Here is a 27,035-nt window from a genome sequence, read left to right as displayed (position 1 = left end):
CGCCAACCATTTAGCCTGCTAAAGGCGCTGAAAAGAAACCCATCCTTACCACCCCTACAAACGGAAATGACCGCGTCCTGCTGACAGAAAACGGAACGTAACACTCTATTTACGGGGGTGTTACTTAGCAAGAAGCGTCGGCAATAAAGATGCTGAAAAAAACCCAATCCTTAGCACCCCTACAAAACCAAATACACCCGCCCTCCTGACAGAAAACGGAACGTAACACTCTATTTACGGGGGTGTCTATTAGCTAGACTTGTCTGCGGTGAAAGCGATAAACTTTGGCTCGTTGACAAGTTCACGAAGTAATAGAACTCCGGGAAGTTTTGACTATTTGGGATTTTCTTTTCCCTTGAATCCATGGGTACATGATTAGCGTCTGTTTTGATTTAAATGACGCGAGTTTAGTACAATAATCTCCTATACCCCACAAAATCTGTCAAACCTGCTACTTTGCACGAGAATTGTTTTAGTTGAAGTTGAAGTGAAACGAAACAGATAGTGTGAATGTTTCTCCATCCTATACATCAATTCAGTTCAAAGAATGGAAATATGTAAACCCTATAGAAACTAGTCTGTGACTGAATGGACCTATGAATTAATCGCAAACTTAAATATTTCATCAAAGATCCATTTCAACGTCTTTTTTGATAATATCAGAGCTATTCAAATGCGTCTTTGTGTTAGCAATAGTCTGCAAGTGCAGTTCCTTAGCAATATGTCATTACAAATTTGGATTCCTTCTATAGCGTCTTATCTTATACTCCATTGAAGCATTCAACTGTATTGCTACAAAAGTCAAAAGCAAAGTTCTTTATTTCATATGTGTATTTGCCAATAATTGGAAGTATTCGTTGCTTACTAGTACTGTTAGTCATGCACAAGGCCTAACTATTTTAGTATAAGGAGCTGTAGCATTCATCGTACGAGACCAATTTTGTCGTAGAAATTACGGCAAGGCTATGACAGAACCAACCGTTGACAAGGGTTTTTGCCAACATTTCTGTCACAAGAAAGCCTCAATTTGTGAGAAAACATACGAATGTAGACTAATTTATTCAATGACTACAAGAAGAAATTTACATGCCTCCTGGCAGCCATAGCGGCAAGGCTAACTTTCGAAGCTGGTTACAATAGCGTGAACCGCAGGGCTGTCTCCAGCTTTAATTTTTCCGTCCGACTCATTGTTTGGGAGCCGTTTTTTAATTGTCATTGTTGAATTTGCCATTTCAAGCTTTTAAAATACATTTTCATCAGTTTTATCTCATGAAATTGATATTTTTGGGACGGAAGGGGTTGAATTTTTTTCCGTCCCAACGAGCAAATTTCTGTCCCGGGACTGAAGGACGGATAAAAGGATTGTCCTCACACACTGCAATCGTTTTGTGAGAGACATATAAGAAAATTGTGCTTCAATGATGAAAATCTCAACAATATAATTGTATTGATATGATTTCCAAAACAGAACTACATACGGTATTATCAACTGTCGTTTCCTCACGGCAGTGAAAATGCTTGTGTTAAATATCTCGGTTGTGTAAAAAGAGTTTTTTTCTTCAGGTTGTGCTAAAGTTCGAAGGATTCGTTAATAACTGGTTTAAAATTTGCATCGACCCCGAAAATTGCAAGGTCACAAATACATCAGAAAGTTGAAATAGTTTGAAGTAATGTTGGGCTATAGTTTGTTGAGATTTTTTTAAGTGTTTATTTGCTGTCGTTTTGTAACCGGGTCCTTTCCTAAAGACTCAACCATGCTCCCCGAGAATTCCGTCCATACAAAGCCACTTCTGTGAGGCGTGTTCGCAAATCTGGCTCCGCCATGAAAACAAGTCATTAAGTTAACGGCGGCGTTATCAGGATCAACCGACAAAATTAGACTTAAGCTCCGAGATGACCCTTAAGGTCAAGGGATGGCAGATCAAGAGTTAGTCGTTAAGTACCCGTATCAACATGGCTTTACCCAGATAAAACCGATTGTAAACGTTCATACCATAAACTCACACCGACTTCCGGTGGTGGAAACTTTCTGTGCCAAGACTAGATTTCAAACCTCTTCGCACTGAATACAAGCCACGTTTTCTTCTTTATCCAAACGTGAGTTAAGATGTAGATACAATACCTTAGCTTTTTTTGTTGGCGATGTAGTAACGAAGAACAATGCTAGTGATTACTAGGGGGAGGTTATAACAGCTTCTTTTTATGTTTTACTTATTCGATCCCTTTTTCATGGGAATATATATAAATCGAGGATGTGAGCTATGAAATTGTTCTTATATTTCAGGTCATGGTATTTTTGTTATTTTATCCGCTGTCGTTCAATCTGTCAAAGGCACTTGGAGTTCAAGTTATTGATTGTATTTTACAGAAGAGCAAAAGGACTGGGTGCCACTGAACTAACATTGGAATAAATACCATCAGACAAAATAAGAAACGAATTAGGAAAATATTACGACTATCCTTTACTTCTGCTGGCGCGGTCACGTTCATTGTAGGCCGTCGTACGATTATGATGTCGTAGAATTTTCCAGCAGGTTGTGACAGAACCAACCTACAAAGACAGCCTTTTCTGTAACAAGACAGGTGAATTTTGTACTACTGTACAGATGCACGACAATCTCCAAGACTGCATACAATTTCGGATCGTACGGCAATCGTACGACGAGCATGATCGTGGCCTAACCCCAAACAAACACAATAAAGATGAGAGAAAAGTTGTCGACATTCCACATATGTTTAATGATTTTCCACAAGCGGCAAGTTTAAGATTGTCCAAGTTTTCAAAACAGGGCAACACGCGCCCATCTTTTCCTCACTTACTTCCATAACACAGAGTATGAAAGTAGAAAAAATCTGTACATCTTCGTTTAAGTCATAAAACCAGACAATCATAAGCAACAGTGATAAACGTTGGGTAGCAACATCGGTTATGTTCATCATCTCATACAAAAACAATTCGCGAAATGTTCAGATCATGTATTTGAAGACAATACGACAGGAAGTACTTCAGTAGCTTCTAATGTTTCCTCACAATGATTTGAATCTTTGTTATCAAGAGAGTTTTCAACGTGAATACACGGGAAAAGACTACATGAAAATTATGTGTGCACCTTCATTTGAAATCACATTACGTCACCTGCGATGGTAGCATGCCGTGAGCATGTGACAGTCACGTGTGAGCGGCATGCAAACATATTTCACATGTAATTGTATCCTGGTATATTTCATGGAATAATGCGGTAATACTCTGTGGTTTTGTCTTGAATTGCTTGGCGGTTAACATGATATGCTTGCCCACTGGGTCGGTTTCATTGTTTCAGACGACATAGTAAAATTTGTGAAGGAATATTTACATCAGTTGTTGCCTCACTTACACGGAGATCACACGACACGGAAAGCTTAGGAAAACTCGCATTTGTTGTTGAACTGAACAAGCATATCACAATCGTGTTGTAAAATTACCGGAACAAATAACGAGTCTTTTAGATGGTAAATTTAGCATATTTCTTATCAGAAATTTCCATCGTATAAGCCATCTCACAGCTGTGAGTGCGCATGAAGTCCGTAACCTCCGACCTTACTCACACTGTCCTGCGGCCCTAGATATGTGAGGTGGATTATTTGGGGTTTCCTCACATGACGTTACAACCACCATGCTGATTGGTTGATCATAAGAAAGTCAGGCCTATACATTTGCATGCTGTTTAATGCCACAGTTACATTACTGCAATAACATATGCAAAACCACCTGGCAACTTCCAATTTCAACCATCCAGCATGGTGGACAACAGTTACTATTCTCCAGGCAGAGGTTTCGGTCGAGTAGGATAGGAGTGTCCGGGATTTTTTTTACGAGACTCTTACCCTATATATATATAGAGAGAGCTACTCGACCGAAACCTCTGCTTGGAGAATAAACAGTTACGCCATAGTCACGTATGTGCAAACCCTATGATAATCTAAACTGAGGGATTCTATTGCTTCTAAATGTCATTACAGAAATGGTTATCAAGCAGACTGTTTGTCATCTGAATAACGTTTCTTCTTTTTTTTATAAGTTGTAAATGAAATTCAACATAAGCTGTAGAGGAACAGAAAAGAGTTGGCACATCGACGACTTTATTGTCGCTGTTGTAATTGAAATGGCATTACTTGTGTAATTCTGATGATTGATTATATTTTAGCTAACGTCTTTTTCTCTTTGTCATGGAGGGCTCCTGCTCAGATCTTCGGATAGTTCAGTTTAAGAATGCAACGTCCGTATTGCCTGTGATCTGCGCATGTCCAGTCACATAGTAGTTTGAGGTAACTCCCGGCCTATCTCCTGGAGGAATGACTGCGCATGCGTGGAAAGTCCTGCATTGTTTGGCGGGGACAGAGTTGACAAGGATGGCGAGTGCGCGTGCGCCATGTCCAAATGAGTGAGTGGTTGCATGTGTCCATCTGATGACGTCATACTCGAGGCGAGAGACACGTGGCACTCCATGCCGACGCTTGGCGCATGTGCTGTCGGGCTCATGTCCTGCATGTTGGATGACGTAAGTTTGGGCTGGCCGCCGTTATTGTTGCCTGAAGATCGCGAGTTGGGCGATACCACATTTCCCAGGGCGGGGGTGCTGGCGGGTAGTTCTGTGATGCTGGGGTCCTTCTGGGAGTTCTGACTGCTCTGTGAGTCGGACTGCTGGCGGAGAAGGTTGCGGCGGTACTTCGCTCTTGCGTTTTGAAACCAGACCTGGAGGGAATACAATAGATTAGTATAAGTTAAACCATCCTTCTGACCAAACATCATGGTAAATGTAGGTAGAGGCAAGAGCACGCTTTTTTTTACTATATACAGTAGTCTTGTTGAAACAATATATGTGCACCTTTAAGCACATGACACAAAACCAAAAAAAGTACATTCTTAAAACTGCAAAAAGAGAAATTAGACAAGTTAAAGGAGCTTCATGATAAAGAGAAATTCCAACGTCTAAAGACATAGGTCCTGGCTACCACTATACCGAATTTCGTGTCGTTTGGGCCAAAAATTTAACCGACTTCAGGCAAAAATACAGACACTGGCTACCTGACGTATTCGTTGCCAAGCGAAAAAAAGGTGCCATGAAACAGCATGTTTTTAATGGCCCTAGAATTTGTTTCTGGAACATTTAAGCCAGTTTTCATGCTTTTACCATAATTTGCACACCATTTTGCACCAATCGTCTATACTAAGCGGAGAACGTGGACACAGCAAGTCATAACGCAATTCCTTCCACGAGGGATTTCAAGCGAAACATATTGTAGATCACTGAAGCCTCTGAAGTTTTTATGTCTTTGTTTGAATTGGTACAATATGGGTTGGTTGTAAGATGTGGCCGACGGCACGTGTCTGACATGGCTGCGAACACTGATACCTTCCCGCGGGGCGTTCTCCAGAAGTGTTAGCGGAATTCGAACTCTGAGCGCTCGGGCCGAGCCTTAGAACTCCCCCGCCCGGTCACGCAATGGGAGCTAACACCACACATGCGACGGCTGACAGAAATAGACAAGTCTCTACCAGACTAACTACGCCGTCTATAAGGATAATATTTGCCAGGGTTTCATTTAGGATGGCATATCGGACCCTCTCTCCATAGCCGAGTCCCTTAGCATACTATTCACTCTATTTGGCCAATTTCTACTTTTTTCCCAGCCATCCGCGGGGCCTGGTAGAGGCTAGAAATAGACTAAGGGTCTAGGAACATTTGTCGTAAGCGTGTGTTACGATCGCAAACTGAATTCATTTTTGTGATAGTCGTACGGGTGTCGGGCAGAATTCAGCTGTCTTGTTACAGGAGATATTGTATCAGATCCTTGGTTCTGTCACAATCTGCGTGAAACTTGTACGACATCAGAAAGGTACGAAGGCCTACGACAAATGCGACCGCGGAATGTAAACTCACGTATGGGCCATCAATAAACACAACAAAACAAAACAAAATAAATGTTCTAACAAAACAAAACAAAACAGACAGAAGCAATTCCGGAAGACAACGTCTGAATCGTGACCAAGCTCATATTGATGACTTTCAAACAGTTCTTCAATCGCGCAACCTCACCAGTTTTCACAAGCCTCGAGCTCATTGAATATCATTTCTCTCTCTATTGGACTTGTCATATACGTACGGAAATCAACGAAGTACCGATCAAATGACGTTCGTTTCTTTTATGCATTCACAATTTAGTAAGTATTGTCCGTAATACCAAGGGAACTTGCAAGCCTTGCAAATGTATATGCTACCCGGCACAATAGAGGGAGGAAAAGTAGAAGAAATGAATACACTTGGTATTTTTTTCTTTTGTGTAATATTCTAATTTTTGTCTACAGCTTAACAAACGGTGCTTCTTTCATGTCTTTTTGAGAGATGACCACTTTTTTTGCGCTCGCCTTTTTTTTAGATTTAGACCAAGTACATGTATCAATAGTTTTGTGGAATTAAGTTTAAGTCACAGTGCATTCTTTGCTGTCGTCAGATATACAATTGGTATAAAACTCGAGTAAAGGAACGCAAGAAACGTGCTCATATACGTTCTGTATGATATGCAGAAAAACGCACCAATGACGTATTCAGAATACTTTATCAATGTGGGGTCATAGCTATGTATGAAAGGTCTCTGACTTTGATTAACAAAGTCCCCCAGGCGGGGTCAGCGCGTTTTGATGCCCTCTTGATACGGTAAACATCGCCTTCCTGTCCTGTGTGACGCCGCCTGTGCGGGCGCCAGTCCCCGCCGCTTTCATCTGGCCCCGTCTACACACGCCCAGTAGGACCGGACTGATCCGATAAACTGCTACAACGTATTATCTTACAGGAGGAGCATGTCCAGAATATATGACCTTGTTCTGGTCTACTTGAAAGGCAACCGAAGCAATATCAGGGCCTAAAATATGAAAATAAAATAAAAAATGCTGAAATATTTATGGTAGTGATATATACTAACACTATTTAGCAAACATGCGTAAAAACTTCATACTTTGAGTATTTTACAACCGCGCAAAAACGTGCCTTACGATGATTCCTTAGTTTCGCGAGCCTACAAAAACCCTGGCGACGATTTTCAGCGAGTTCTCACATCACAATGACGTCGTATTTTTGCATGGTGGATGTAGCTATACATTGCGATAATGTTGTTTGAACTAATCATGTATATAGAAATGACTTAATCGGTTTACTTTCAAAATCCGATTTTCGTGCCCTAACATGGCTTGGGTTTCCTTTAATATTTTGTTCTGACCCAAGGGAATGCAAGCGAGTTTAGGAAATGAAAACACGTTCTAAAGTGTTGTTTCGCATCAGTATTTTCTTCTTTTTCTTTTGGAAGGAACGGACTGATCATTTAAACTACTACCACGTATTACTCTTCAGGGAGAGCGTGTCTTACAGTTCCAGGGGCCAACACTTTGGAATGGACTCTCTGTTGATCGAAGACGACTCACCGGTTTGAAGGCTTTCAAAAATGGACTGTAGCGATATGTTTTCTACTGATGTTTTAGCTTATTTATAATGAAATATGTGCAATACTGTGTTCTTAATGTATGTGCACGTGTCCAGGGACACCTGAAAAACAGGCCGCAGGCCTGAGCTGTGATTTCCCTGGTAAAATAAAATAAATGAAATGAAATGTCTAGAATATATGACCTTGTACTCGTCTACTTAAGTATTTCATTCTTACCTAAGGGAATACAGGGAAGTTTGCGAAATAAAAACACGTACGTTCTACTACGTTGTTTCCGCATATTAGGGCTAGCAGTAACTTAGGAAGCTACATGTATAGATTGATTGTAATGATACTTAATAGGTGTGTAGGTCTTGGGGAGGCAAAGATCAAGCTTGATTATGGGCCGCCTGCCAGCTTTCATTGATACTGCAGCAGAAAAGTTCATTGATAGTGCATGCAGCGAAAGGGTTTTGTATCTTTTGTCCTGGACGTGCTATGATCTTGCAAAGTCAGGAAGAATTTGTGTTGGATTGGGCCCCGTAGCAGGTTGCTCTGGTACTGCAGGGGCGTTTTTGTTAAAATCTTTCAAAGAGGAAACTTGATGTTGATGAAAGTAGTGTACTGAATAGCAATATTTCCGCCCTGGGTGTTTTCCGGTACTCTAGCCCTTAAAAAGACGTAGCTGCAGCTTTCCTTTTTTTCAATATTTTTTCTGTATTTTTTTTTCTGTATGCTACATCTACAAGTCGCGAGAATACCCCCGGCTTTGGGATTTTTCTGGGCACAGACAGAAATATGACATTCGTGATTTTTCACCTTTTTAACATATTTTTCGATACACTCTCAAGTTGGACGTGACATGAAAATAACTCACTCCCCAAAGCCTATCTGTCATTTGTATTCAATCGAAGTTTTACATTTTCAACTCTCCACTAAAACTTTGTTTGGATTATTGTAACTTTAAAGTTAAATTTCCGCCAAAGCTTCCTAATCCTGTTTGTAATTCTGACGGTACGTTGAAAAACTTTGAAATAGCGTTGCTAATTTCTTACAGAAAACGCTAGAAGTGTGTTTCTCATTTTCAAAGACCCCTTTTTCCCCAGTGAAGCTCCGGAAAACGCAGTGTTTGAGAGCCCGGATATAGAGAATTAGGTAGGCTTCTCTGTTCGAGTCAACACACTTACCACACCAAAGCTGTTGGTATGCGGATCCCAACATGTTATTGTTTCAAGCTATGGACTAATCTTGGAGGGGAAAAGTCGTGTGGTGTCTTTTGGGAATGCTAAAAACTTGGTTAAAGTGGTCTGACTTTTCGCACGATAGCCCCAGACAAAGTGGCGTTTCACCTTTCCGTTTAGACGGCGATTGTTGAGCGACCGTACAGCGACCAAAATCGGATTTGCGTGACCCGTGATTTTATAATTGGAATATGATGCACGATGAAAAGTATGATTAGAAGGACAACAAAACACACAGAACGTAAGGAAATCCGTTCTTGATCTGTAAAATTCGTTAAGCAATCTTTCAAATCTTTGGTCGCTCAGCTAACAGTCGCAGCGATATCGCAGCATCTAGTGGAATAGGTGGAACAAGGGTGTAGGAAACTAAAAGTGCCCGATCTCAAGCTGACTTCAGATGAATTAGAAAAAAAAGATGTGCACACTTCACTAATTGCATGCAATATTCATCATCTTCTTACATTCCCTCGATATAAAAACATATCTTAGATATCTAGTTCTTCTTACCAATATTGAGTTTCGACGCAGATTTAAAGGGAATCTATTTTTCTGTCAACCCACAAAATGCTAATATCATTTACAAAACGCTATCAAGTGCCTCATTTTTTATCAAGTAAAAGGTTTCTTTTATTGGAGACACAGTCCAACTTTTCGAGAAACAACTTCGAAACAAATAGAACAATGTGTATCGTGACTTAATGATCGATTTATGAATCCTTTCAACTGAATTCCTTGTTCTAGCTTGACTGCCTGAATTGATCTTATAACAAGAGTTTAAAGTTGCTCGCTTTTTTGTAGATTGCTCCTATAACGACGGCTTCAGAAGTTGAGACCGGTACTCAGAATGTACTTACTAGCGCCATTAACAACCCATTTCGGAACAAGATGTCAGTAAACAAGGGCCTAGCGGTCGGATTATGACGGGATGAACTTCCACTTAGACCTCTAACGAGTTGCTTCTATGGACGATAAAAAAGAAGCTTCTACAAAAATTCCTTTGTGCAAGAAAAGAGCGGAAACAAATGATCACCCGGCTAAGCGAATTTTCTATGTTTTGTTTCTAGGACTTTGCAGAGCACTTTGGATTGAGTGACTTTAATGTGACGCTTTCAGAAAGTGTCCGTAAGTCACTTGAGAACTAAGTTCTTGGTACGCAACCAAGTGCTTTATCTTAGAACGACGTTTCGGTAACTGCCTGTCACCTTGTTCAGGGCAATTCTGATTGTTTCACTTTACAGTGCAGCTATAGGTGTCGCTGCTTAGAGATGCAGTCCCAAACGTTAAGACTTTCAGGAAGTGTATTCTGTAACACTGTATTCTGTAGTTTGTTGGTTGCGGTTTTTTTTTTTTTTTTTAGATTTCTCTCGTGTATTCTGTAACACTGTAACGCTGGTTCATTGCAGCTATAGGTGTCGCTGCTTACAGATGCGGTCCGAAACGTAAAGATTTCCAGCAAGAGTATCTTTGGCTCATTAGCCAAAGATGCTCTTTCTGAAAATCTTTATGTTTCGGACCGCATACGGTGCCATTTCCAATCCGAGGCCATTTCCAATCGGGCTGTTTGCGAAAACGAAAAATAAAGAATACATATCAAGAAAATACCTAATATATGGTTAGCAGTAATCTTTTTACGTTTTGTGTCTTTGTTGTCTTTTATATAATATTTTTCGTTCCCAAAAGTTGCCCGACCCGGCCACCGATTGGAAATGGGACCATGGCATGAGGGGTCCTCCTTACCTGTAAGACTCTCTTAGTAAGCCCGGTTTTCTGTGCGAGTTGTTTGAGGTCCTTGGCGTCCGGGTTGTGGTTCAGGGCGAAGTACGACTTCATGGCGCGCAGCTGGTGATGTTTGAAGGAGGTGCGCATGCGCTTCTGCCGCTGTGCCTGGTGTCCGGGGCTGTTCCCGCTCTGCTGGTAACCGTCGTTATGACTGGACGTGTCGCTATCGTTGTCACCTGTTGAAACAAATAATCAGAAACATTTTAAGTCTATAAGATATGAGTTTCTGTGAATTTTTAATTTATTCATTATTATGAATTTCGGGCAAATCTTATCAATGTATTTTCCTGCCTTCTTGCGGGACTTTGGACCCGAACCAAGCTAGCACCTAGTTTCGACCCGGGCCAAACCAGCCTTTCAATCCTACAAGTCTCCAGTTACACCATTTTCGCCTCGCATCCTGCCACTTTGCAATATTCAAATAAATGCGAACACGCACCAGAACAAACACACACAGACCGAAAACAATACCTCCTTTTTCACGGAGGTAGATATAGAAAGAGGCGTGTTACTGAAATTGACATCAATGCTAAATAGTACCGCTTGTAGTGTGTTAATATGATCATTACCATGTTTATGGTCACGTGACTATGACGTAAATGCTGTCCGCCATGTTGGATAGTTAATCCTGGAAGTTGCCAGGTACATTTGAGTTTTTGATGACATCATATATAGACATGGTAATTTATCGATCTGACTCTTCAACGCTAAACCAATCAGTATAGTGCTGTTACCCTTACTTTTATTTTCTAAACAGTGTAAAAAGCAGAGTTGGTTTTAAAACGCGATGTTTATAGTTTTTGAACTGTTATAGAAACATGGCTGCGACCTGTCTGTTTGGAGAGTCCCCGGATGCTTAGCGCCCCCTACCGAGAGGCCATGACTTCTTCTTGACACAGAAAATGCGGGTCATGAAACCATTTTAGTCACAGCGGGGAACCAAAACGGTAGAAGTGAACTGTACTTCTATAATATAAATTATAAAATCAGTGCATAGCTTGACATTTTATAAAAGATAGCTAAATGCAGATCTTGGTCAGATTTCATTGAGAGCTGTGCCGTTGCAAGCGCTAAACACAAAACTAGATATTGATAATGCATAGATACTGAGAAAAATATGAAACGTTATGCACTGTCTGTGGCAACTAATAGTGTTGTGTGCATAGGAACTGCATACCGACATGAACATTGGGTTTTACACTTAAAAACGTCGGATATTTTGCTCAATGTTGTAACTTGCAGAGAGTAGAACTTGAGCAAGTGATGTGTTTGTAGTCTGTCTTTTCCATCGAGCCGTGCTCACGAGGCGTGGAAGCCACATTCCCTACCAGCATTTTTTCCAGCGGTTTTTCGTCTGTTCTAAACATGGACAAAGAGCGGAGACGATTGCAGACGACATCGGCGCCTCTCAGTTGAGCGGTTGTCAGGCCTGTGCAGACGACAGTTTCATTCTTACCCGACTTCCCGCCCAAAGATGGCCATAACCTGACAGAACAATTCGCCGGCGCCGCCACAAAGTGCCTGCGGTACTCCAAGCCGCGTGTTTTCAAGTGTCAGCTTCTCACAGGCGGAGTTTTTAATAAGGTACCGCTGTTGGCCTTCCTCTGAGGGAAGGCAGGTTTTTGTTGACTGTGGCCGCGTGCGGCAAGGATGTGTTTCATTTGGCGGGAGCATGTCGGTCATGTCGGAGCGCCCAGCTGTCATGGCGGCGCAGGCGACATCTTTATCCAGTTCGGGGGAAGATTTGACGTGCGAAGCCGCAAGATCTGAGACCCCCAGGGAATACTTTGATTCGATTTGGACCCGTGAAATTGGACACGAACAACGTGAAAAAAAGATCAGATCTGATAGAGGACAGAAAAATGATCACAAACACATCTTCTTGTCCCCTTTTTCTTTGTTTTAAGTGTATTCATTTTTTGTCTACCTCGTCATGAACTATTAATATATGTAGCTGTAAGTGCATGTGCATGTGCATGTGATATAAGTTTTCATCAGTCCGTTATACGAAAAGAAGATACACTATTATAAGCAACGAGCGATTTAAAAATTGCATGAAGTAAAAAAACAAACAATCCTGGACATTTTTATGCTTACATTTTTACGGAAAGCTTGACACATTTTCCACCGATTCAAGATATTGTATTGAACGGACCTTTTCTATTAACACTGACGTAAAATAGATAGAAAGTTTATGTGCCATTTTGTGCTCGAAGGCCATACGCAGGTAGGTGGTCTTGAACATGTAGTAGACACCTACATGTATGAAACATACATGTGTTAAGGACGGTGTTGGCTATATCAAGACAAGTCGGGCTGGGCTTCTTTTTTTGGAAGCAGAGAAAGACAAAAAGCCCCACGTTTACTGTAATTTGCTGGTTCTGTGATTTAATTCTTGCCCTGACATCGTTTTCATTTTGTGTTTTACCTTTCTCATTTTACCCTAGAATACTCTAAAAGGGTGAATATTTCTGGGATTTAACTTCGCGGTAGAGGGAAAATTGAGTGTTCACGATGGTTTTGAGTTCGCGGTTGAAATAAAGGGGTAGGCGGACAGAAGACATGAAAGGAAATTCGCGGTGGTTTTCAATTCAAGCTAAAACGTTCATCATGAAGACCTCGAGCATAAAACCACAGCGACCATTTCCCATTTTTACAGTATGTGTACCAGCTAAGACGTGTCAATGACAAGTGCGGCTCTCGCCCTTTGATGAAAGGGAAATGTCTGCACGCTCCGTTTGGGTCGAGGCCTGGCTTCCTTTCTCCTCACCCCCTCCCTCCCACCCTCAGTTCGCGAAGAGAACTAGACCTTAGAAGTATCACTGACAATGCCGGCTGCTAACGCTTATGTTTCTCGTTGTGTTGTGTGCCGGGCTCTAATTTGACAAGGGTTGTGGCAGGGTCCCGATATTACATGGGGTCGAGTCTGCGGTGCGACACCTGCGACACCTATGGCGCCATGCACTGTTGATAGCTCACAGACCTTTACACGTTATAACTCTCCAAGCAGATGTAAGGATTCGACTGAAGCTTATAACTCTCGAAGCAGAACTGAACCTTAGAGCTCTTCAAGGAGATGTAAGGATCCGACTGAACCTTATAACTCTCCAAGCAGATGTAAGGATCCGACTGAACCTTATTACTCTCCAAGCAGATGTAAGGTCCGACTGGACCTTATAACTCTCCAAGCAGATGTAAGGATCCGACTGAACCTTATAACTCTCCAAGCAGATGTAAGAATCCGACTGAGCCTTAGAACTCTCCAAGCAGATGTAAGGATCCGACTTAACCTTATAAATCTCCAAGCAGATGTAAGGATCCTACTGAACCTTATAACTCTCCAAGCAGATGTAAGTATCCGATTGAACCTTATAACTCTCTAAGCAGATGTAAGGATCAGACTGAACCTTATAACTCTCTAAGCAGATGTAAGGATCCTACTGAACCTTATAACTCTCTAAGCAGATGTAAGGATCCGACTAAGTCCCAGTGTGCTTTGTGTGTGTGTACAATACTGTAAATGCAGAAATGTTAGCGATGGTTCCATTTTCGCAGTTTTTGCGGTGAACTTTCAGTGCGAACGTAAAACCACCGCGAAACTTTTGCCCACCTATGACTGTAGCGCTACTATTATTTTAAACGCGACATTAAAACCACCGCGAACACTCCATTTTCTCCCTACCGCGAAAAAAATCCACGCGAACTTAAAAGTATTTACAGTATCTAGTACGTCTTTATGGTAATAAACCTTTTCAACTATCAAACCGGCTTCCAGTCAGCGCAAATATTTCAAGATTTCAAACATCCAATACGAATTTTTGTTTTTGAAAAATGAATGTAAGACTGTCTAGGCAAAGTTTTTATATCGTAAGCACAGTATTTCCATGTTGTTAACGTAGCTTGTATATTGCGCCCCTAGCGGTTCTGTAATGAAGCGCACGGAACTCGACACGGTTCTTCACTAAAAGAAGTTACATTGCTACAGAATAAATGCCAAGGACAACAGTTCACCTATCTAATTTCCTGTATGTTCTGGACCTGGTCCAATTCTTAAAGTGTCTTCCTCTTCAAGTCGTAAGAAGGGCGGACACGAAGACAACACAACGTTTTAAAGTACTTAAGTCAATAAGTTAAGTCTAGTTAAGAACTAGAAGTCATTAAGGCAGTTTGGTACCCCTCCTAACTTAGATTCTTTGTACGATATAAGATGATAAATGTCACGTTTGCGAATAGCTTTTAGTCTTATGTAGCTGGTTTATTTAAGAAGAAAAATTGCTCCCAAATGTTCAGCAATCTTTCGGTTTCAGGGAAATGCCGCCACTTCCGTAAAGTTTAGTAAAACAGCCAACAAGGAAAACAGAGAGGAATACTTAAAATCTATTTTTTCGCTATTCGCCATTTCTTTAAATTCTGTCATAATTGTCGAAGCTTGTGAAACTTTTATTACGAAACTTCTTATTGTGAATGACCTAATTGTCTTCATTTCTTTGTTGTGCACTGCCAACTTTTATACTCACTTAGGATACTAGAATCTATGCCTGGCTGTCTGCCAATGTTGTAGGAAACTGTCTGAGACGTTGCGCCACACATTTGATTAGGCCATGTTGATTTGATTATATGAATGACATCCTTTGGGATCCCCAAAACTGATGCGAATTTTTTAAAAAAAGTTTAGAAAAAAATAGTGTTGCCTTAAAAAGTTTATTACGAAATTTACATCTTATGGTCAGGAAGGTGAAACAAATGATGACTAAACACATAACGAATTATTCATTAGCATACAACCTTGTTGAACCATCTAAAATTGTCTTCACTTCATTAACATATTTATTCAGAGTTTTGGTATAAAACCTAGTTCTACCAGATCTTTCTTTAGTCACTGACGAAAGATAGCGGATGCTGTCTAGAACGTCTGACTGTTTCAAAATTTTATCCAGTTGCTTGAGTAACTATTTTTGGCATATCTTATTACTTTTATGTCTAACGTTCATCAACGTAAACGAATGGTAGATTCTTCATTTTTGTTCTATCACATCTACTTTGACTTTGGGATTGACAGTATCTGTTTTCTGCAATATTTCTTCATTTTACGGCATTTATTCGCTCGTTTTGCAGCTGCTTTGGCTGATTTTCAGTATGGTCGCGGAAATGGTTTTGTTTTTCTTTGATAACGGACGAAAATTCATGCGCGCGCGGATGTCATCAATATGATCTAATCAGCATGGACTTATAGTTAGATCAAAGTATGCAGCCATTAGATCCAAACAATTGTTATATCAAAATGCCTCTGTGATAAAAAGAATATGTACCTAAGAAGACTACTGCGAGATCCTTCCATCAATCTCCATCCTTCCATCCATCCATCCATCCATGCATATACTTATGAATACACAATGGAAATTATGTATATAGGAATATGAAGTCAATATTTTATTGTGTAAACTGTAATTGTTAATCCCTGCTTTGGAAGGGTGATTCAAAGAAGCAGTCCAAAATAGCGATCAGAAGAAAAAAAGTCCAGCACGCCAAGACAGCCAAGATTTCTCATTTCACACTATCATATCAAAACAATCCGTGGCAGTGAAATATGTCAAAATTCGCTGACTGAGTGTTCTTTCTTCCGCCCCTCGGCCCCTTGTGTGTGAGTATTTTTAGCGGCGAAGTGTTAGAACAGGGGGCCGCGTGTACAGTGTACAGCCCCGGGTGCAAGAGCTATCGGGTGATGTCATTCTTATCGCAAATCGCCCGGGGCCAGTTGTTCAAACTTGACCCCTCCCGACCCCGTTGCTCGCCAACATGCTTCCCCGGGCGTGTTTGCCGACTAGCGCCCGGCATTCTCAGCCGTCTGGTGCCGGCCAAGTATGCCGCCAATCTTACCTCGCCAACGCGTTTTACATCGGTTATACCTACTGGCGTATGGAGCTCACGTTTGTGTGCGTGAGGTGTTTTTTGTTTGTGTGTGTGTGTGTGTGTGTGTGTGTGTGTGTGTGTGTGTGTGTGTGTGTGTGTGTGTGCGCGCGCGCCTGTATGTGTGTGTGTATGCGTGTATGTGTGTATGTGTGTGTGTGTGTGCAGTGTGCACGTGTGTATGTATCTATGTGGTGTGTGTGTGTGTGAGTGTGTGTATGTCATGTGTCTATGTATGTGTGTGTGTGCTTGTGCGTGTGTGTGTTTGTGTGTGTGTGTGTGTGTGTGTGTGTGTTTGTGTGTATCTGTTTGTGTATGTGTGTGCATGTGTGTGTGTATGTGTGTTTGTCCACATGTCTGGGTGCGTGCGTGTGTGTGTGTGTGCTCTCAATGCATGGTGTGTAAGTGCGTATGGAAAGCCCAAAACAACATTCTTATTTACCACCACCTCAATTGTAAGACTGTATGACAGAAACGGTTGAAAACCTAACCCAACTTGATGACAATGCTGACTTTAAGACAACACAGGAACGAAAAACAAAAAAAGTATTTATGCACTTCGCAAGTAAAAACAATTTCTAAACATTGACGTTAATACAGTCTCCATTTGAATTGCATCTCCTTGTAATTTTTATACAATTCAATTCGAGTGAATACGAATCGAGAATTACAAATATCAAAGAATAATATGACAACCCATTTCCATCTCGGAGAATATAGTTATACATGTACTTATATAACTTGTGCTAGAATTAATATTTTGCATGGTTGAAAATTAAAGAAATCTTTAATATACAATCCCTTCTTCAGATAGTCTTTCCAGACTTGACTGAAGTTAATCTTATTAACGGTTGCTAGAGTTTCCTTTATCTATATTTGTATTACTGATAATTTTCTTATTTCGAGTTTTCAACAGAAAGCGTCACAATGTATTTCATTGCATTTTCTTTTTCGTATTTGATGTGCAGAAAATCATATCTAAGTATAGCATAGATCATATAAGCGGTTAAACAATGGACAAACAAAGATATGCCTGAAGTCTATAATGATATAAGAAATCCCCTTGTTTGTACACTGAGTATATTTGTTGTACCGCCCCCCTCCCCCTTAGGGATGTCTGAGGGTTTGGTGGACCCGCCGTTACGTGTACATCAGTCACCAATTTGTTATTAGTTTAGAGCAAAGCGATGAAACAAAATTCAATTTCAGAAATGTTTCGTCAACAAAACAACAGCTGCCGGCCTGTTTCAGTCTTGCATGAGTCGGCCCGACGAATTCCCGACTTTTCCCCGAAGACTTGCGTGTGGAATAGCCGCCGAATTGCAGCGATCTTTGCCCGACTTCAATAAGACCGACGCTACATAGCTTCTTATCGAGTCCCGGGCATGGGATAAGTGATCGCCCAACGTTGTGACACATGATCCAAAGGAAATTTACTTTGGGAAGATAATGCTGGAGTAACTTAAGCTCGGCAGGCTGACGATAGCCCGGGCGGCTTAGCCCTCATCTGTCGCCGCTATCGCACGCACAGTTCAGGCACGTCCGGACCAGGCGACGGCTAAAGCCACCACCAAAATATTTGTGGCGCTTGGCTGGAAGACGTTTGAGAACGTTTGTAAAATGTTGGGCTGTAATAACTAACATGTGTGAGGGGGGGGGGGGGGATTTGACCGGGGCTAGGTTCACTAGAACATTTGAACGAGTTCAGAATGCTTCTTACTAAGGACATGACACGCGAAAAGTGGCCATGAAGACAATATAAAGAACTTTAAGGGAGATCACAGACAAATCAGTTTTATCACGGAGCATCTAGATTAATATAACCTCCTTGGTTTTATACATTTATTCAGATCTACTACGAGTATGATAGAAGAAAATCTTTAAGGACGCAAGAAAAAAGTACATCGACTTGCCTAAGGCAGCTACGAACTACAAAAGGGCAATACAAATTAATGTTCAAATTCAATTTACGAAGCAAACGTATATGATGAGGCAGAAGATTGTTTAAGACAAGTCTGGCCAAAGCGCTAGGGGAGGGCATTATTTCTATGAGTCTTGCTATGGTGGCCGTTTAGATGCTTGCGGTGAATGTAAATATGTTGTAATATGTTGTAGGGAAGCTAACAAATCTAGCATTGCCATTGAAAACGTAAGCACTGATACTTCTAGCTCTAACGTTACGTTTCTTTCTCTATGTTATTTTTCTGTAGAAAATGAGATTTGAATGAATACCTTTCTAGTTTGTACTCTCCAAGCACGGCTATGGTTGGTTTTTGACGTGTTTAAGGCGTTTTGTCCGGCTTTCTATTTTGTCCCGTTTTCTTTGCGTCAACAAGACATACATGTGTACGCCTAAATACACGTCAAATCCAGCAAGAGCCGAACCTCTGCTTGGAGAGTGTGTAGTTTGTGGATGTTGGAAGCGCCACGCGTCTGAGCTCGGTCTAAGCGAGGAGGCGGTTCTGGTTGAGAGGGAGGCGGCAGTGGGCGGGAGAGGACCCGGGGGACCGGGCTGACCTGTGCGGAACGGAACTCCCGGCATTAAAGGCCAAATAACAACACAAACCACCGTCGACAGAGAGTTCTCTTATCACTGAAAACTGACCGGTCCCAACTGGTCGCCTCCCGGCAGACTTTACGTGTTTCGGCGGCGCCTTTCAGGCCCTTTTCCCCGACCGGGCTTTGAAGGCATCGCTACAGGATAAATGGTTTCATGGGTCATGGGGGCCGCACTTTCATGTCACGGCTTTTATGTCTACATGTCGGCCAGGCAACATTCTGTTTCAATTTTCCCAATAAAACTTACCGTCTAAATCCTCTTAATGGAGACGCGAGGACGGGCTTAAGTAATCAGAAGCTGGCAGTGAGACCGGGGATGCCGCCTGGCCTTCTCAAGAGGAGGGCCGACACAGGGCCCCGCCACAGACCGCCGACGGGGCCGTCGCCAGGACGCGGTGGGGGAGGGGGGCGGTCGGACTGTGTCAGTAAATAAAGAACTGCCTGATACATCTAGGGCGAGTAGGGACAGAGTTCATCTCGTGTGGCGATGGGGGAGTTTCATGTCAACCTGCCCGTGACCGGGTTTGACTTACGGTTATTGGTGGGACAAATTGTGACGAGCCCTGCCGGCCGGCCTCAGGCAAGTCCAGCGGGCGTAGGGTTGAAATACGCACGCGCACACACGCGCACGTGCACGTACGCACACATAAACATGTGCACGCTTGCGGAATGCACGCTCACGCCTGCATGTACGCAGTTACAGTAACAATAGACAGAGGTTCACACACACCTACAAATACGCACACATACATGCACGCTTACACACACACATACACATAAACAAATACACACACACACACACACTCGCACATAACGTAACATATACATGCATTCACATAAAAACACATACAAACGCACACACGCGCGCATACACACGGATATAAGCCCGGCCCCTATTTCGCTTGTGCGTACAAACAAGCCCGCATGAGTTGCGTATTAACATGTTTTGGGTTTAGGTTAAGTTTGATAACTAGACTGCTCAACGGTGGGTCAAAATAGAAAACAACTTCCTCCCCGCAAAATTTACTTAAACCAACAAAAAAAAATGTTGCTGTGGAACTCATGCGCACTTGAATATACGCACAAGTGTGACAGGGCCAATACACATACACACACAGGCATGCATAAGCACACATGCACACGCACACGAACGCACACAAGTTTGTAAGAACGCCAGCAAGACCAATTTGCTTAAACGTCAACAGAAGTAACAATCACGTTGTTTTTAACTGACGATACTACATTCTGATCAACCCAGGCCACATGCCCACGAAAGCACCATAAAGTCGTTCTCTGTACAAACGCCTATAAAAAAAGACCGCTGCAAGCTTAGGTCTAGCCTAGTATGAACAGACGAGTGTATCTAGTATGTTTTGTTTGTTCCTATGGTTCCAGTACCACACTTGCTCCATGTCTTCACCAAAAGAGACGGCTCATTTGGCATAGCACTGGCTGTCTGTCTGGCTGACCTCCTTTTAACATGTTTACTGAAAATAGGAAAAGTGGTGCGAACAGTCGCACTGTTATTTTAGTGCCGTCTACATGTGTTCTTCAGGAGAGTACTCTCGGCAGCTTTCCTCCGTCAGATCCGAACACACAAAACAACGCAACGTTTACTGTAAGCTGTGCAAGAGGCGCGCCCATTGGTCTACTCACGAAACAACACACGTTTATGGTAAACTGTGCAAGAAACACGCTCTTTGGCAAAAAATATGAATTCAAAGATGAACTTAAAGATATAAGATTTTGATATGTTTTGTTGAAGTATGTTAGCTATCTATAGAAATTCTCGAGTTCACTTTTCTGTTGTGTAAAAAGCACTTTTGGTAGCGCACTATTGCAATAGAAAGAAGCTTAGAGTATCAATAGCAATAGATATGGTATAGAGCGTTTTTCATATGAAGCGGGTGGATGCTGACAGCCATCTTGGTGTCCCTAATTTGCATTTCAATGGATCGTAGCTCCAGCGTACGTAGCGTTTTTATATTTTGTCGCCACGTTTCCAAGTACTCTTCTCTCGACTGGTATTTTGTTCTTTGAGCTATAATCACTTAAAAAAGGAGGCTATTTGAGTGTGTCAGAAGATGTCTAGATGTCTAAAACGTTTTGAGCTACGATTCACTGAAATGCAAATAGCTTCGTAAGCCTCCATGTTGGTATCCCTGTGACGTCACACGAAAACGCTCTATTGCCGTGAGCATTCATATCTGTGGCGTCGGTCGAATGGCTAGGCTAGCGGGCACGAGAGCGAACGATCACGGGTCCGATTCTTGGCGTTCCTAGACGCTGTGCTCTTGGGAAAGACACTTAACGCGACTTTCCTCACTCCAATCAGGTGTCTACGGCTTGAAAAAGGCTATGGAACTACCTTACCTTTTTATACATATCATTCAAAAGGAATGTCTTCTAGTACTGGATTTATCAACCCAGAATAGATGTGTTCAAAAATTCGTTTTTCCCTAGAACTGTCGTAGAGTGAAACTCGTTGCCACGTAAGTACTGTAGGAGCATCCTAGCTCAGATAGCTTTAAACACCGCTTACAACCAGCAGTTGCCGCGCTGCGTACCTGTGTGTTACGCTGAATGGCGGTTATACCGGCTATATAGATAAAGACACAGATTGCTATACTCCATGGGGGAGGGGGGCATGACAGTATGTTTTAGATCACGTCACGAACACACCCTGTACATTGTAGGGAAAAGTCGAGCAGCTGAAATCAAAGACCATAATGGACGTGTGCGGACAGAGATTATCAATATTACTCCCGGTCTGTTTATTTTTGTGGGACTCCGCAGTTGAAACGTTGTTTTTCCTGCTCCCGTGGGGAGGGGGGTACCTGTCAGTCGGTTTTCTGTCACAAGTGGGTCAAGGTGTTGAGGCTGTGACTTCGGGGTTGGACACAAAACAGATCGCTAGTTGTCTAGCGAGGTTTCAAAGGGATATTTGAAAAGAGTCGTTCAGATTTTTAAACTAGTCGTGTTTTGGTCTTCTCCGGATGTCCTGATCACGTGAATTCCTCCTTTTTTTAAGATGAAAAAGAACATCCGCAAAATAGCATATTTTTAGCCAACAAGATCTCCTTACTAAATGTACCATAAGTTATAGACGTGAAAACTTTTCCGTACTGTTAGAAATGTTTCTGTCGTATTTCCTCTAATTCTATCCTTTAATTCAAGCTTGTGATGCTACAAATTCGTTCATTGGATAAAGAAATGGTCACGTGGTTATGTTTATTCTATGTCAAAAAAATAAATACACAAACGAACGCAAATGTCCTTCAATTATCACTCTTTTTAAAAACATCTACAATGTCTTCACATTTCACAGACTATTGAAACGCAAACTTCACAACCTATTACTTCCTTGGGAGCGATTGGGCGATCCGACTGCTTCAATTCAAGTTCAAAGTCTTCCTTGTGACCTTGCTTTAATTTATAACCGAACGATTGACGGCATAGAAACGCAACTGTAACACAAGAACGCCATCAAATCTGGTAAAAGTGGGCGAAGGCTTGAGGGAGTCGCACCAATCGTAGCACGGATTAGAACGAGGCCACGCTCGTCTGACCTACCGACTTACCGCCATAGAAAAACACCAAGCAGAGATCACACGACAGAGTTTAAACTGATTTCCTAACCCATTTGAAGGAACCGATTAGACGATAAAAACCCGTCGCGGTAATATTTGCCTTATCTGCCCGACAGTGAAGGGAAATGAAAACGTTCTTTGTTAGACCAACTCGGCATTAAAGGGACTTGCGGTCCGGAAATCTTCGGAAAGGGGAACTCAGAGTGGAGAGCTTGGGTCGGAATTCCTTTTGGATGGAATCTTAGAATTCCTGAACCTCCTGTAGGAATTGAAACTCTTGGAATAACGGCATTTAGAAGTGAAACCTACAAACAGATCCATGAAGTGACTAAAAAATCCCTCATAACTTACGACACAAAAACAAATTTGGTATACCGATACTGCATTTCACACGTCCGAAAATCTTCAACCGTAAAATTAAACACGAACGGACGATTTTTTTTGGGGGGGGGGGGGGTCATACTAGTTTTTCCTTAAATTACTTCTCATCAAATGCACTCATAAAGCTGCTGTAAAATACGCCACATTAAGCACTATATATATATTTCCTCTTAAGCCCCTGTCACACTTTTACGTATGTACAAGCCCGCATGAGTTGCGTATTAACATGTTTTTGGTTTAGGTTAAGTTTGCAGCCGAAGAAGTAATTTCCTTGGTTTGATTACCAGACTGCACAACGATGGGTCAAAGTAGAAAACAACTTCCTCCCCGCAAAATTTACTTAAACCAAAAAAATGTACTGCGGAACTCACGCGCACTCTGATAAACGCACAAGTGTGACAGGGCATTTAGATATATCTATAGATTCGTATCTGTACCGTAGCTGTAAACTAGTACTAGGCGTCGATAGCTAAGCGACCGTTGGCCAACCAAAATTGGGTTTACGTGTCTCTTGAGTTTATATTTGGGAGATGGTACACGATGAAAAATCATAATCCAAAAGACAACAAAACATACAAAAAAACGTAGAAAAGTTCTTGTTCTTGAATACATGTAATTCGTTGAGCGATCTTTCAAATGCTTGATCCCCTGAACCTTTAGTTTAAAAGGGGTGTGTTGCAGAACTTTTAAACTTTTACGTGACCGCTCTATGTTTTATCACATTCTTCCGTTCCGTTTCCAAACTTCCTAAGAACATTTCCGACCACTTTCTGTCTTAACTTGTAGGAAGCTATTAATCTTCGATCAAGTAGATTAGACGGTCGTATCGGGACAATCCCCACCACAGTGGATGATCTCTGGACTTTATCTTGGTGGTGTATAAAGTAAGAGACGGCTGTGACCAGTGTTGTGGTGTGTACTAGACCAGTGTTGTGGTGTGTATTAGAGTATTGGAAAGATTTCTCTCACAAAGTACTTCCACAAAACGCAGTAAAACTCAGGATTTAGTGTTGTTTGTGGGCGGTGTCTCGTTTTGTAGATAATCATCGAAACAGTCACAAGGGAACGTCAATGAAGACTAGACATCTAGGTAATAAGATACGTAGGAAGACAGTTACTCAAGCAACTGGATAGATTTTAAAATCCCAGGGGAGGATATGTTATTCCTTGATAAAGAGACTCCTAATCTTATGAATAAGGGCGTAACTTGCTCGGGTGAGGAAGTTTTGCCGTTATTCATTGTTATTGAGGTGTAACTCTAAGAGAAGATAATGTACGAAATTGAGAGGTGTTGAGGGCAGTTACGATGGAATTGGCAAGCTGTTTTGTCATATTGTTCATGGCATATAGCGTACAGATAAAACCATTGTGTTCTTCTTGCCGTACTCTGACCACCGCATCGTAGTCCACAGAAACCGCATTAAGAACGCTTTGGGTTTTCAAGTTTGTATTTGTTTTCTGCCTCTGAACGGAACTCAAGAAAAGAGACCGTTATCTATTTCCGCGGAGTAGAGTTTATCTGTTTTCCAACCCACGGCGCCATGTACTATCCAGTCCCTAATCCCATGTCCCACTCTAGGTTATCTATTTACAAGTATCGTCCTTGGACAAGTCTACAATCTCTTACCGCTACCTTTCTTCCATACAGTATCTTTCATTTTCCTTCCTTCTCTTTTTTTCTTTCAGAGTTCAGACTACGAGATTTCAGAAGTCAACAACAAGGCGTGGCAACCTCACTAGAATCGTACACACGTTCTCAGAGTTCTGTCTGCGCCGAATTCTTCCGCGGAGTAGTTACAAATGTGCACATCCGAAAGACGACGCGATGACAGCACCACTTAGTCCCTATCACCATGCAGACCTTGTCCTACTCAAACTACCGCTTCAACACTGTACAAGAAGAGTGAAATACCGCTACATAGATAGAGGCAACGTTGCGTATATTTAGTACAGAAGGCAGTGGTATGGTTGCGCGAGCCATGCCCGTTTTGTACGCTGCTATAGCTTCCCACGCCCAGCCTCTCTGCCATGTAACTCTACTGTTGTTCCTAACTGATCTCCTTGATTGAAAGCTGTATGGTAGTGCTAACATTGTTTAGGACATTTGCGTAATAACTTCATACTTTTAGGATTTTAAAACTGGCCAAATTCATGCCGTACGATGATCCCCTTAGTTTCGCAAGCCTACAAAAACTCCGGCCACGATTTTCAGTGGGTTCTCACATTACAACAACGTCGTATTTTTGCATCATGGACGTTGCTATACATTATGATAGTGTTGTTTGAACTCATCATGTATAGAAATGACTAAATGAATTGACTTTCAAAATCTGATTTTTCGGACCCTAATATTGCTTGGGTTTCCTTTAAGCTTCCATTTCAAGAAAACAGCTCTAGCACTCGGAACAATAAGTATGTGTGATGTTAGTATGATATTAGTATTTCTCCTTTTCTTTGGAATTAAGGGAAGGGAAGAAGCAATAAAGCGGACCGCAAAGTCAAAATGATAGTGTTGTTGATATTAATGTTTGAGTTGGACTTTTTGGAGCTCTAGGAATTTGTGCAGTAACTGTGTGTTATGTTAGTATGAATATTTATGTGTCCAAAGCTATTCATTAACTATTAACAATATAATGATCATTAGCCGAAATAGAACCCAAACTACAGCGTTGACAATTTGCTATAGTCTTGAACTACATCAACGAGTAAAACGTATAAATGTTCACCATTTAAGATTCCGTATCATCATGTGTAAATGGTATACGTATGCTAATGTTTTCCATGGTGTTAAAGATATGACAAAAATGCTATTCTACGCAGATATGATATTTTTCCTTTCACAACTATAGATACACAATGATACACAAAAGTATTTAAGCAATGACTTTGAAATAGTATATGTATATGAGTGTATCAAAATGGGATCTACACACTCTCACATGTACTCATCTATTTTCACACTGTAGTTTAAGACTGTCTACTCCTAGAATTTAATTAAATTTATCTATAGGAGGAAATTATCAAATTCTTTTGAGAACGATGAATATTGAATTTTAAGCCTCCGTAATATAGTGACGTTTATTTTCCGTCACAGTATGATACCTTCCCATTCCTACATTCAATGTGTGACAAAAATTTGTATACAGTGTAGTCTGAGGTTACCACACCAAACACCTGTTAGAAGTATACCTGTACAAAATGACAGACGAAATTGTTTCGGCACGTTACTAGCTCTTGTTTTAAAATGTGTATACTGAAATACTTGCATAATGGTTATCCAGTATAGACACGGCTACATCAGCCATTACACAATATCTATCTTACCGTAAACGTGCTAATTGCTTGAGTATATATACAACGTCTTGTATATCCTATGGCATATCTCGTATACAGGCTGTGGGTAGGTAAGATATGCCTGTAATGTGTATGGATATCGTTGGAACAAAAATGGCGTCAGACGTGAGAGAGTATCTTCTTGTTACCTTAGTTGTAAATTGTCAAAATTAAAGAAGCCTACGTCACCCGATATGAGAGCTATTATGTCATTAATTCTTTAGCTTTCATTGGCTGTTGCCCTAACTTCGTTATCTTTCGGAACCCCCCTGTCATAACGCGGTATTAGGTAACTAAGGTAGGGGTATGTAGTTTTCCTGTATACACGTATTTTGTTATACAAGGAAATTATCAAATATGTACACATTTATAGGCAGTTTTTATAGCCACTCGATAGCTATAGTATATTGTAGATGAAGTTATTTTACATATAGTGTCATATATACCAAAAAAAACTGGAAATAAAGGAGTGGGGTTTGATCAAATGTGTTGTATCATACGACTTGACAACAAGCGATCATTGAAATAGGCAGACACAATTAGATGTAATTATAGCCATGGAGACTTGTTTTCAAGATAACCAGAAACCACGTAAACCTACAAACGCAGCTAAGAACACTATTATACGATCTAGCTCTCAATTGTATGTGTGTAACTTGTTGAGTGTTAGTTGATATGACTCTAAACTCTCTAATGCATAGATATTTTAGTCCTGAGAAAAATGCCCTGGAATGGCGTTGATATTGTCTAATATTACCCAAACGTTTGCTATATAGCCAAATTGTTATAT

General features: G+C 41.3%; 1 protein-coding gene across 3 annotated transcripts in view; it reads right to left on the bottom strand.

The window, feature by feature from the left end:
- Nucleotides 1-2,715: 2,715 nt before the first annotated feature.
- Nucleotides 2,716-27,035, bottom strand: part of LOC136441881 (LIM/homeobox protein Lhx9-like) — a 34,647-nt gene continuing 10,327 nt past the window's right edge. For all 3 annotated transcript variants that reach the window (XM_066438425.1, XM_066438426.1, XM_066438424.1), the window contains 2 exons: nucleotides 10,434-10,651; nucleotides 2,716-4,732 (listed from right to left, as the gene is read on the bottom strand). In XM_066438425.1, coding sequence (XP_066294522.1) covers nucleotides 4,289-4,732; nucleotides 10,434-10,651 — 662 coding nt within the window. In that variant the 3' untranslated portion in view covers nucleotides 2,716-4,288. The remainder of the gene's footprint in view (nucleotides 4,733-10,433; nucleotides 10,652-27,035) is intronic.

This window comes from Branchiostoma lanceolatum, chromosome 9, assembly GCF_035083965.1.
Source record: "Branchiostoma lanceolatum isolate klBraLanc5 chromosome 9, klBraLanc5.hap2, whole genome shotgun sequence".
In the NCBI taxonomy this organism is placed as follows: Eukaryota; Metazoa; Chordata; class Leptocardii; order Amphioxiformes; family Branchiostomatidae; genus Branchiostoma; species Branchiostoma lanceolatum.
This window is presented reverse-complemented; position numbering and strand designations above follow the sequence as displayed.